Source organism: Pararge aegeria, chromosome 24 (genome assembly GCF_905163445.1).
Source record: "Pararge aegeria chromosome 24, ilParAegt1.1, whole genome shotgun sequence".
NCBI classification, from domain to species: domain Eukaryota; kingdom Metazoa; phylum Arthropoda; class Insecta; order Lepidoptera; family Nymphalidae; genus Pararge; species Pararge aegeria.
This window is the reverse complement of record NC_053203.1, coordinates 7,871,725-7,885,939: the sequence shown is the minus strand read 5'-3', so window position 1 is coordinate 7,885,939 and position 14,215 is coordinate 7,871,725. Positions and strand designations below refer to the sequence as shown.

The following is a 14,215-nucleotide window of genomic DNA, read 5'->3' as shown; positions in this document are numbered from 1 at the left end:
TCTTCATATTTCTTATTGCAGATAGTGTACTCGTGTTTTGCATGCGGAGGTTTATTAAATCGTTCTAAAAATTGCTTTCGCAGAACCTGTCAGGTAGATAAAGTAATTAAGGTACCACCAAGAAAACTCTTTAACACGTAATGAAGGGGATCTGTGTAAACGAGTCCATTAAGGCAAATACGAGAACTTAATCAACCGTACATGACCAGGTCTCCTTGAAGGCCTTAAAAATAAAAATTATGAACCAGCACCTTATAATTTTCGTCAATGTTACCGAGAGGTAAAAAATCGTTTAAAAATGTGCCAAGCCGTTCATAAGGTGTCAAAAAAATCTAACGTAAGTTATAGTCGGTTTACGTTTGTAAAGTAAAAAAATATATATCGTGCTTTTTAGCATTCCTAAAGTGGTAATTTTGTCATTTTGATCATTTAGGTCTTAACTTTAATACGCCTGTTTCTGTGCTCTGTTATTATAGTCAATGAATCAACATCTTTATAGCAGTAGCTTTTAGGCCCGTGGTATTTTATTTTCTTTTTGCTCCTTGTCATGATTTGTACGATGAATCTATGCTTCGTCTGTGGAACTTTGAGCTTTCTAATTATATGTTAAGGCATGATTCCCTTTGAGTCGCGCTTTTGTATGTACTGTAATTATTTGTTTTAAAAGGACTTTATCGTTGCACGTAGGCTTGATTTGAATAAAAACACAATTTATATGTGTCGTGGAGTTTGGTTCGCCAGTGTAGGGTTACGGAGCCGGTCGGACGAGTTGGCTCCCAATTTGTTGGTGAATTTCTGAGTTAGTTATTAAGTTTCAGCTTGTCACTTCGGTTGCAAAATTTCGCAGTCCACTGATGATTGCCAAAATTTTGCATAAAGGATCCGGTTAATGGTGCATTATGGTTTTTAGATGATTTTATATAACGAGTTTGGTTTAGTTTTAAGTTTAGTTATTTATCGGTTCTAATAAAGTGGTTGGCTTCCGTGCACTTAATATGATGTTTATTCCTTCCGGAATATTACTAAGGAGTATATATGTTTCTTAAGTATAGTCATATGTACTATAAGTATATGCATATACTTAGGATCCATTTCATCTTGCAATTATTTATCACTTTTCATTACTTGTATTTTATGCTTCAACTTTAAAATAAACGACCTAATATCACTAAAACTTAATGAAATATGTAGAAATTCTATTCTAATATTAAAATTATGATAAAATCGCAAAGTAATAATTTTTCACATTAAATAGTAACTGTTAATTAAACTTAACGAGCCAAGTTAATGGAAACGATATCAAATGAAATGATCAGTAGCTAATTGATATTGATTATTCATAACGTATTAATTAAAATAAAAAAAGAAAACGGAAATATAGACAACGAAAGGTTAAATGTAAATTATTATGCCGCCATAGCAGGTATCGGTTGTCCTAATCGGAGCAATGGTGTATGAAAAATCTGTCATTAGTGGAGTGACTACGAAAATCATAGGTAGTGGTTTTAAAATGGCTTTTGTTTTTTAGACAATGAAATACAGAATATATTAATTTATGATTTCCTTCTTTCATTTATATGTTTTAACAGCTTATGAGTGAGGATGTAACATAACTTTTAATACAAGAATTCTCAAATGTTTGTTAATTCCAGACAAAGGTTAGTCAAAAAGTACCTATAAAGTAACTGATGTTATGTTTAGCTTATAAACCTAAACTTATCTGCATCCAAAAATGGTTTCAAATATCAAAATTTTGGTTATAAAAGTCCGAACAAAGAGGAATAAATAAAACAAAACCCTTTCACACGCAAGAAACCCAACCCTTCACGGTCGAAGTTATTTCTACGTCGAATCGAAACTGTTTACGGTTAAAGAAAAAAATCGCAATCGCTATCAGATTACTGCGGGCTGCCGATGTCTCCTTACACGTCTTTAGATAACGCTCAATTAGGTGCCATTTTTTTCAGTTTGGACGGTATAATGCATCAGCGAAAAATTTTTATAAAAAAAAATGTTCTTGGCCTAAGTCGGTTTTCACGCAAACAAATCTCACATATGCGTCAACATATTTTTATTTTATTTATGGAACTCAAATATAATGACAATAATCATCAACGTTAACGAGATGCCAAATTAAAACTTGTTATAGTTTAATAAAACTTATTTAACCGAAAAAACAGAAAGAACAAGAAAGTAGCTTTTATACAAAGTAATAATAATGTTTTCACAAATACGTTAGGAATTCCAATTGTTCTTCATTTTGCGCTCAAATACCTCCACCTAATGACTTCATTGTAAATCGTTGTCATGTTTTTTGAGGCATTCAAGTTATTACAAAAATTAACTGCTGCTTTTACTGCGTTCACGTTGTCTGTATGCTTAGGCATTTCAATTAAATGGTTGCGATCGGTATTGGAAAAAGTATTTTCTTTTTGGTTCATCTAATATTTCTGCAATACGTCCAGTTAACGTAAATTAATTGATTTGAATCTATACGTTATCCACGTCGTCTTATTTATTTTTGTGAAAATTTAAAAAAAAAATCTCACTAGGCGAATATGTTACGTCTTACGATAACTAATGTTTAACAAAATGCATTGATTGGAATTGCTTCTCTAGCGAGTTTAGATGTGAGTTTGCATTTTTGGAAATATTGATACCCAAAATTTCAAAAGCTGTTTTTATATTTTCTTTGCGCTATCCTGCATAACAACCTAGTGTAATGCTTTGTTTACTCAGTGATCAAGTGCTCGATTATTTTCAATCTTCTACTCAGGTTTCCTGCACCGGATGGACGGTGTGTCCTATAAACTACAAACCTACTGAACTACGCATCTGTTACCTGTTCATGCACTGCATAAAATATTATAATATGCCTTACCTTTTTTACGTTTACATCTATTGTATTTTTATATTTAGTTTTACTGTGTAGTCAATGTTTATCTCAGGAATTCTTATGTAATTATGTTTTTGTATGTATTAGCATAAAACCGTTAGTGAGTTCTTAAGATGAAAATACTGATTCCGAGTATTTTAAGTTATATGGGGCAGGAAAAAAAGACGCTAAAAGAATGTTCATTAACTAAGCGGTTCGTATGAAAAACTTTGTTTATAAAATTCGATTGGATGCCAAACACATATGGATCCCCGGATCCATATGTGTTATGTATTTATATTTATATATATATATTTTCTATGGCACAAAGGAGAAAAAAAGATAGTTAAAGTTCTAGAGTACACTCATAAAATATAATGTAGTAGGTATTTAAATCATAAGGATCACTAAACATAAAAAGTAATAAAATAAAATAGAAATTAATAATTTATGTGAAGTGATGAAGGCTTTCAGTCTTAAATCTAATTAAATTTTTTAATCAATGATACAATAAAGATAATTTCAACTACTTGATAAGTACCTTTTAGTATAATTTTTCCTTCAATGCCCATTAAAATAAGCTAAAATCTTATAAGCTAAATTTGCATATAATACAAGAAGAAGCGTTATCAAATACAGTGCGTTCTATGATTTGTAATTTTATTGACGCTTAATAAGAAGATGGCGTAGAGTCTAAAGAATATTATGCTTCAACTATAAGGAAAACATAGCATGAAAAGCATTTCACATAACGATCGCGAGAAGTGCTTGCATTTAGGTACACCAAGCACAAACTTAATCGTATATTCAGCGAACACAAACATGCACGACGAATCGCTAATATGCACTTAAGAACAGGTAAAGTGTACAAAGCAGATTATATGATGATGTCTATACTAGTCTGTAGTATGTTGAAACAAAATACTTGATCTTGCTTGCACAGGTACCATCTTTTCAAACGTGGTTATAGAACGTAGATAGAATTCTAACCTCTTGAAGAAACTTAACTTCACTGCATGTCGTTAGGTAGGTTGCTTGGTAGAGATAGCTTTAAAGCGACAAGGCCACCTATTCTTCTTTTATTTTCTTTCAATTGCTTTTGATATGATTTAAAGAAATCAAGTTATCAGGACGCAAATACTTATGTGATAAACGAGAAGATGTGTCTGTTTGTTTGTTTGTTACCTATGTTCTATCTTGGTGAAAATTTGCACACGTGTAGCTTGTATCCTAAAGATGGAAAAAGAGTAATATTTATCTTGGCTTCTAAACAACAACGTATCGGAACGCTTAATTGGCGTGATGGCAGTCTCTGTCGGTTGTTATGCTTGCTGTGGCATAAGATCATGTTTCTGGAGCAGGTAGTTCACATGATGTCATGTGATTATTGCGACAAACTTAAGAATCTCGTTCATTAACCCTATGATGACCATCCATTGGTCAACTATACTTAATTTCATCTTTGTTGCAAAATAATGATTGAAGAGAATATTTGGTTACAAATTTCAATAGTGGCTAGCAAAATTTGGTATCAACTGAGATAGTGAGTCGGCCTTCTGAACTGATACCAGATATGCATTGAGGCAGATATTACTTTAAGCTTAAGCCGTTCTATTTAAAAGAAGAACATAGAAAACTTTTAAACCCCATACGGCACGTAAATAATTTATAAAAACCCTGCAAACGGCACATCCGTACAGTATCATTGCAATTTATCTATACACGGAGGTGTTAATTAGAATTTGAACTCACGACTGCTACCATTCATTCCTTAACTTCTGTCATTGTAAAATAACCTTTAAATCCCAACAGTTAAAGAAGGAAATAAGTTGAGAGCAACAATGATGTCAGATACGTAAAAGGCTATTAAAGGACAGAAGGTGCTTAAGTCACGGGTTGGAACTGGCATGAGTTTGTGTAACGAAGGGTTGAGACCACGACCTTGAGATTAAGACATTTTAAAGAATATTCCTCAGATTCCACAGATCCTTGATACTTTGAATCATCAACATCATTATCAATCCGTCCGATTAGGATTCTTTGGCTTATTGTCGTATGCACTCTCAATATAAGCTTAAACTTAGTTATTTTTTTTAGGTACTTTGTAAAAGAGTCTCAAACATTTTAGAGGTAGATAGAGTCTTTGATTTGTAGGTGTGGATTTTGCTTAAATACGGGGGAATTTAAGATTTAGACAAAAAGTTTAGGGACTGAAATTTGTTTTAGTATTAGACACATCGATGACAATCAAATTATAATAACCATTGTGACCAGTTAAAGTAAAATAAGCTTTCTTTATGATTATCACAATATTTTACTCTTTCGCTATCTACTATAAAATATATACATATATATATTTATATATATTTTATTTCACTAGAAATTAGCCCTTGACTGCAATCTCACTGTTGGTAAGAGGTGATGCATTCTAAGATAGCATCGGGCTATCTAATAGGGAGTATGGCAGTTATATTCAACCCACACATCTCGGTTCTATGCGTCATCGAACCGGAACTCTAAATTACTTCGCGGCACGTCTTTATCGATAGAATTGTAACTAGCCAAGGCCGAGGTCTCCCACCAGAGCAGACCAGGGGAAATTCATAAATCATAAATTCATAAGCTGCCACCAAGGATCAAACTCGTTACCTTATCTCATAAGATCACAATGCTCTCCACTGCACATAGTTAGCTTCACCCTTTAAATACTATCCACTTTATCAATATTATACTTCACGAAAAAAATATTTCATAAGCTGTAAAAAAAATCCGACCTGGCTCTAAAAACGGCAGCCCTAGTTTTAAATAAAGAAGACAACCAACTTCACGACTACGTACAAGCTGAAGTATGAGACGCGAATCGCGTTATTTTACTTTTGTTATCTGCATAAGGTATAGCGTTACATCGTTATCAGTGCAGTATAACGTTACCAGGTTGTAGGAACTGCATTTGAGACCCGATTAGAGTCACCTTTCATTGTCTCCAGTGTGGGAGTTAAGGAGGAAAGTGCGATAGCGTATCGGAGAATTATGAGCATTGTAAGTTTTTTGGTCCTGTTATTTGTTAAAGGTAACTTTGTATATAATGAGTTTATTAAGGATTTAAAATGTATTCAGGTATAAAGAAACTCTGAGGAATATTTGTCCAGTGTTCTTTTAAAAGGATCATTATATAAATTATCACCCTCAGCTTTTTAATGTCTCACAGCTGAGATCAGATCTCGATTCACATAGGATAGAGGAATTTACAGTGTGGATTGTCACGCTTTGACTTTAATCACAGATAATAATATAACGCCAATATACTTACAAGTATCAAAAATTTCTCAACAAAACAACTCCAACTTTTGGTTTGGTTTTCAAAACGCTTTTGGTTTTCAAAAACGACCGATTCACGTTGATTATGGTTTTAGCTTCCTTCATGCCAAAAATTAAGTTGATCGGTAGCTCAAGGAGGACAAACAAATAAACAAACACACTTTTGCAATAATAACGTTAGTAAGGACTTTGTCAAAGTCTTTTAAAGTTATAGAGGATTAGATTAAATTTTAACATTGAATTCTACACTTACCTCGTAAAGTATTGGCACCGTAAAGTGGATGGTCGTACGGCACAGGCCGATAAGCAGGGTGGAGAGCAGCAAGGTAGCTGAGCTCACTGGTCGCACCAGCCGCTGCCGCTGCCGCAGCTGCCAGTCTGTAAACAAATGCAAATTTAAATCAGATTTTTTTTCAAAAAAACAAAAGAAAAACAAGAAACGAAATAAAGTAATCCACATCTATCTAAATAACAATCGCAAAATTTCGAACAAGTAACTCAGTAACAAAAGATTAACAAAGCATATAAAAATAAAGACACAGTTATGACATTAATTGATTCGACTGAGTTCAGTGGTTCAATTTATCCTGAATGTAAAAGGCAATTTGAATTAGGTAAAGCGTTTGACTCAGTAGATCAATAAGAGGGTTAAGTTAATTTGTTTCTGATGCCTATAGTACCAAGAATCTTAGAACCAATTGAACCATAACTGCTTGTACCTATTTTAAAATCTCCTTCTTCATAGTACGTACTTATCTGAAAGTGCAAATCATTTATGGTCCATAAGGTTATTATTATTAAGTTTATGAAGCTAGTTAAACATTTGTCTACTTACAAGATTTTCAATGCAGCGGAGACAACATAATATCTATTGTGTTAAAAGGTTAATTTTTGAATAACAATAATTAGTTTCATATTGTAATTTTAATTATTAAACTATATGAACAAAAATTTCTATAAAAGATCTTAGCATATTGCTTGTATTAATGACTAAAAATCAAGTACCTAAGGATAAAAATTGAAAGGATGTAAAGCATTTCCGGCCAATTTACACCAGATCCAGCGATAATTTCATTTGCAATTGAATCCCCGATCGCCAATTCTTAACTCAACTTTCGTCAAATTCCATTGCCTTATACATAACCATAAGATTTTGAATCAATCGATGACCGTGGAATCTTGAATTCCAATTTCTTCTTCACAACCAATTATACAAGTTTGGTCACAAAGGATCTGACAAGTCATAAAACTTCTGCGACACAAAAGATACCAAATAAAAAAAACGCTGCCCTATTCACAGCATTCAGATCGGTGCAGATCTCAAGGCCTAACAGTTGGGGTCCGAATGAAAAAGTCGGTGAAGCACGAATTGGTTGTACACTTTGCTTTTCGGAATCCTTGGAATATTATGGAGCGATTTTTTGATGATATGCTTTTATTTACTTGTATTAAGTTTTCATTACTCTTCTGAGATGAACACTTGTAGAGTAGATCTTTACATCGCTGTATTTACATGGGTACATACTCTATTTATATCCATTTCATCACCATCATCATCATCATTATCATCAACATATTACCGCCCCACTACGGTTTAGGCTGTAGTCTACCACGCTGGCCAAGTGCGGATAGGTAGACTTGACATGCCCTTGAGGACTTGAGGACGTTATGGAGAACTCTCAGTCATGCAGGTTTCCTCACGATGTTTTCCTTTAACGTTTAAAGCATGTGATATTCCAACAGCTTAAATTAAGAACGCACATAGCTCCGAAAAGTTAGTGGTGCTTTCCGGGGCTCGAACTCGGTCTCCAAGAAAGGAAAGCCGAAGCTATCACCGCTTCCATATAGCATATCCGTATATACATAGCAGGTCGAAAACATCAGCGGGTTCGAATTCTTTATAACCCTTGAATCCAAGCTACGTGCGAAATGTATTTATTACGGTAGGAAAGACACCTCTTTTAACAAGGGCTCTTTGTTTAATCGTGTAATTAATATATACGGGGTTTATTGGAAAGGTACTAGGAGTAGGTGCTACAACAGATTATAATTACAAAAATGTTTATTTGAGTTTTCATGAAAAACTCAAAATAAAAACTATTGTAATTACTTGAAATCGCAAGTTAGAAAGGAACCCTAAGAAAGCCTCGGTTGAAGATACCCGTGATGTTATACGTCTGAACATTTGATTAGGGCAATAAGCAACGTCTGGGCGACATTTTTGGTGCAAATTAGCGGACAGCAGGGAAAAAGGGAAGGAATTTTGCACATTTATTTGCACATAAGTAAATATTTTTCTTGATTGTTCCAAAGGAAAAGAAATTTTGGAATTTGTTGCTTATTGCACACTACATCCATCGCAGACTTTTTGAATACTGAATTCAAAGTTTAATTTGCCAAAGAAATTTTAATGACGAACGCATTTCATTACTGGATAAATTGCTGCTTCCTGTTTATTATGATGTGTGCGAACAGATTTACAATGATAGTTTAAAAAAAAGATAATTATCATCGTAATATTTATCATAATCTCCTTCTTTCTAGAAGACTCTTTTTTACACCCTTACCTTAGGGTACACCCTTTCTTCTAGAAAAAAGTCCTCCAGAAGTCTACTAAAACTTTAAGCAAAAATTTTGCAATATTTCCATACTATTTTTACTATTGAAAAATAATGTCAATATGGAAACTGTATTATCAGTACAATTAGAGTATATCGAGAAAAATACTATGATTTTCATAACATTGCATCAACCCTAAAAGACCTCATACAAATAATTTGTCCAGTAAATTAATCGGTTAAAGATATGTAGATAGTCCAACAATACGAAAAAAGTAATCCTTTCCCACGTTTACGCAAAAAACAAATCGAATGAAGCGGCTTAAGCGAATCGCGAATAAAAGCACAATAGACCACGCGCATTGCAGCCAGTAATAAAATTATTAAACAAATCAAGCTCATAATGCAAGAAAATTGTCGGGTGGGCTCGGAATAAAGAAATTATCCAACTTACCGGCCAGACGATTGCGCCCCTCTAACAAAGACGTAGCATTGAGAAACGAAAGAAAAAAGAATAAAATATGGCGGCTAAAATAAATAAAACAAGTGCAAGAACACGCGCGCCTGCGCCCCGCGTGACATCTTCATGTAGGCTGTCTTTTTCACCCACCAGATTAGACCCTTTTGACTCCGCAGGTGTGACAGGGACGAAAATAAGCAAACATTGCGTCTTATTAGGAAGAAAGTTTAAAAACAGTGCTGGATGGTGAAACAAGTTTTACAGATTTCGCGCAGAAGACCTGCTTTTGAGTTTGATGTTTTATTTAGGGTCATTCAAAAAGTATAAGTTATTCAACATAATTGACCGCTGACAGGGCATTGGAAAATTTAAATTTATTAAGTTATGGTACCTTAATGTGTAACCTTAACGTGTTCATATCTCACTGTTATTTATTTAGCAATTGTTAATTGAGGCCTTCAAATACACAAGCTGATCGCAGACTGACACCAAAACCCGCAGCGTGGGGTCGCAGAAGTCGAATGCAAAGCACCTTTTTGGCATTGAAAATGCAACTAATTTCAGCATGAATCAAATAATGTTTTATATATTTTATTATAACAAATTAACGAATGGAATCTTTCTTTTTTTTGTTATCTCACATTGTCATTTAAAACTATTGGTTGATGATGGTTTCCCATGTTTCGAGATGAAACAATTTTCAAAACTATAGTCTTCTTTTTCTTTTCGTCGTCCACCTTTATGTCGAGTTCACATTATGTCTTCTTCATTAAATACAGATTTGTTGATTTTATTCTGTTATATCTTTTACGACCGACCTGCCTGATCACAATACTCTAAGGGAATGTTTTTGGTATGGGTTTAATTGCAGAGTCAGTGCGTCCGATTATCTGCATAATACAATTCCGAATCCTTTGTAAAAGTTACTATTCGCATCAGACCTATTGAGACTGTATAGTGATGAGACTCAAATAGAAGGTCATCTCCGCTATCCACCACTGTCCGCTATGGTTCTTTTCTTTTTTATCCTACTACAAGTTAGCTCAAAGCTAGCTAGTTAGCTTAGTTTATCGCAATCTCACCTGATGGTAAGTAATGATGCAGTCTGAGATGGTCGCAGGCTAGGTTAGGAATTATGGTAGTCGTAGCCTAAATCTGTTTCTACGGGACATCGCACCGAAATACTAAAAACTGGGTTACCAGTACACAAGTTACTGTGAACAATGAATTTTCATTTTTAACATAATTTATGTTTCAATAATACAAATTCATTCATTAATTTCATTCATTCATTCAGGTCATCTCTGGAGGAGGCCTTTACCCTCGCATGAGAGGGATTCTTGCGAGAAGGAATATTATTATACCAGTTAATAATTATTAATCTCTTTTTAACTAAGAACTACTTTTTAATTTAATTTTTATTATTTTTTCTGTTTATTTTTAATACTTTTCTTTGTATTTTATGTTTTTAAGTAAAATCTAATTATTGCAATGTAATTTAAGTATTGTAAGCAAGAATTAAAAGGCTTTCTTATTTTATTATTTTTATTTTTATTATTATTTATTTTAAAATATAAATTTAAAAATTCAAGGATGGAAGGAGGTATTAAACGTTATAATCAATTTTATATGCCTTGCATCTGATATCCTACGAGCTGGCCGGTAGTATTAGTCTGGAAATAGAAAAATGCGTCAGTATATAGCCCAATTGAAGGATTTTGGGAATATTTTATGTTCAAATCGGTTTGCTGACGCGTTCCTCATATTACAAAAATTGAACGCTTTCCGTACGATATAGCTCTAGAACTAAAAATGCTAACAAAATTAAGAAGAGCAAGGGCTATTCTTTATGTTATGTGCTACTTAAATTATCTATCTAGCAAAACTAGACTTTGATATAGATTTATTAAGTTTTATAACGTTTGTGGAACACGAAACGACACAAAAGTGTCACTACTCGTTCCAATACAGGAGCATCCGCAAAAATTTTTTTAAGATTGTTGAATGTTAAAATAAAAAATGTAAAATGTAAACAATTGATGATGAAAAAGAGCAACTGATGAGTTTCTTGCCGGCTTCATCTCGGAAGCATCTACCTTCTGGACCGGTGGTAGAGTCACTACAAACAGAAAGACCTGACGTTTCAAAAGTGCTTATATTAGGCCTACTTGAAATAAATGAATTTTCAATTTGTATTTGATAAGGTACCCAGTTGTTACATTAAACTAATTAAAGAACGATGAAAAGAAACAACTCTGCGTTGGTTTTTACAACGAAAATTACATGTTATAAACAAAGTTATATCCTTCGAGATCGGACTTGGCGTAATTAACTTTTTAATAATACTATGTGATTACTACTGTAATACACCATAATAGCGCATTATTAATATAAACACGAATCTATTACAGCTAATAAATGTAGTTGAGTATAATTAGGACTTCAGGAGTAAGAGCATAAAAGGCAGATATAAAAAAGCTATTGTATGTTTTAGTTTTAGCAATTTATATAATACCTGCTATTCCTACTGACGTTGTTAATAAGAAAACGTTGCACTTTTAAAGCTGAAGCAGGGAAGTGGTCTTCTATAAATTCGACATATTATGAAAATTAAGATTAGTTTGCTATACTCTGCGAACAGCAGGAGAATCTGTATGGTGTAATTTATAATTTCTCCAATTCGTACACTCCACACCAAAAAGATCTTCGGCAATGTACCCTCTACGCACGTTTCGCTCCGTAGCCGGAGCATCCTCAGACGATGTTGACATTGCCGTGGATCTGTTTAGTGTGGAGTGTACGTATTGGAGAAACTATAAATTACACCATACAGATTCTCCTGCTGTTCGCGGAGTATAACAAATTAAGCTTAATTTTCCTAATATATTATGGATTTCCGCAAAGTAACGAATGCTTCTATCCAATAAATTCGACATAGATGAGAAGCTGAGCACTGCTATTCTAAGGTATGTATTATCATAGGTTTTGTATCATTGATCCTGGAGCCCTCTACCGAGGTGGTTTTAGAGGTAAGGAATCCCACATAAACTCATTTCTTCCCCAAGAAGTCGGTTTCCCCTTCATTGATTTGCGTCATCATCATCACAAAAACCGATTAAGCTTTGTACCATCATTATAAAACCAATTCCGGCCCACTTCAAGGCAATGGTTTCTTCTAAGTTAGGCCGCAGTCCGTCACGTTATGCAAGTGCGGATTGGTGGATTTCGCACAACTTTGAGAACGTTATGGAGAACTCGTAGACATGCGGTTTATACGCAATGTTAAAGCAAGTAATATTTATAACTATTTATTTTTACACGCTTAAAACTCCGAAAATTGTGCCGGGGAAGTCTGAACTTTTAATGACAAGGTTGCTTGGAAGCATCTGGCTCTGCTTTCATGTCTCACAAGATAGAAAAATGAATTTTAAAATGTAAAATGTAAATTGTTGATGTTGGAAAAGAGCAACTGCTGAGTTTCTCGCCGGCTTCTTCTCCGTAGAATCTGCCTTCCGAACCGGTGGTAGAGTCACTACAAACAGACAGACTTGACGTTTCAAAAGCGCTTATATTCCGGCCTACTTGAAATAAATGAATTTTAAATTTCGAAAAGAAACCGAACTTTCGAGAAGGAGGCTATCACCGCTTTAAGCACAGTATAAATTGTATTTTGATTAGCGAAACGCGATTTGCTTCTCCGGGGAAGTACGATTCAATTGGGCGTTATATTTTTTACTGCTTATCCTTGATGTAACAGTAAGCTTTGAAAAGCTGTTATTCGGTATAATTTTACCAATATTTCCCTAAACTAATGTTATTTGCGACCGATTTTGAAATTCTTTAACTGTTTCAAAGGGTATCCTCTCAAGGTCGTCTTATTGTTGTGTGATGAGCGAATCCCATGGAAAGCGAGGGGAACCCCTAGATTAGACAGATAGAGCCATATCAACTGAGTATGTATACTCAAAGGAAATTAAATATATTATTGATTTGAGTACGAAAGTGCGAAAAAATTAATGCTGTTTTTTTTTATTTATTGCTAAAATTAAACTGCAGATGTATTTATTTAAAGTTCAACGCAAACTAAACCATTAAGTGTCTCCATAATGTTCACTCCTCATTTTAAAGTATGGAGAGGTTGCCCATTTATAAGGATTTTCTCGACAAATAATACAGATGCTTAATTCTCAAGTCCTTACCTCGCGTTCGAGAGATTTATAGGGTGTCTCTAAAAGCGGTAAAATTTAAGCTGCTTGTAACTTTTTTAGGATTAGGCTATTCAATATATATAAATATATATATATATGAGAATAGAACACCCTTAGCCCATTAACGATGGGTAGAGGCCTCCTCCGTCATAGGACAGAGGGTTTTAGAGCATAGACCCACCACGCTGCTATAATGCGGGTTGGTGGACTTTAATGATTATTATTTCGTGTTAATGATAATAACAGAACCCGACAGTTTAACGTGCTCTCCGAGGCACGAGAAAATAAACGGCTAAAATAATAGGGGCTTATTTTCTACATTAAGAAACAACCCAGCCAGGTAGTTTATTTGTTATCATCATCTCACAATGCTTCATAAGTAGCACGCTAATAGCGTCACTCGGCTTAGTCAGTAGTGGTCAGAACTCCGCTTTGTTTATTTTAAAATATAGTATGTGCCGAGCTTAACACGACAGTTTCATGTCCCCACTATACAGGTTGATTTATTTTTAGAGAGAAATATTAAAAAAGGATTCTTAAATTGTCCTTAATTGCTCTCGCGGCTGACGGCGCGTGTGTAAAATATTATGGAAGATGAATATTCTTTCATCATAATTAAAATTTACAGTTACCAAACGATTTCTAATTGTTGATATCATCTGGGATTTTGTATTTAATAGCGTTGTTTTATTAAATCCTAGACCTAATGACGTTTCTACATCCTGTTCGTCATACTGTCTTTGCATACATTTAAATTTATATTAATTTTTATACATCCACTTATATGCTCGTAAAA

General features: G+C 34.0%; 1 protein-coding gene across 3 annotated transcripts in view; it reads right to left on the bottom strand.

Moving 5' to 3' along the window:
• The window catches only part of LOC120634479 (transcriptional activator cubitus interruptus-like), a 157,025-nt gene that overhangs the window by 32,014 nt on the left and 110,796 nt on the right, over window positions 1-14,215 (bottom strand). For all 3 annotated transcript variants that reach the window (XM_039905098.1, XM_039905100.1, XM_039905099.1), the window contains one exon: window positions 6,447-6,571. In XM_039905098.1, the coding sequence (XP_039761032.1) occupies window positions 6,447-6,571 (125 nt within the window). The remainder of the gene's footprint in view (window positions 1-6,446; window positions 6,572-14,215) is intronic.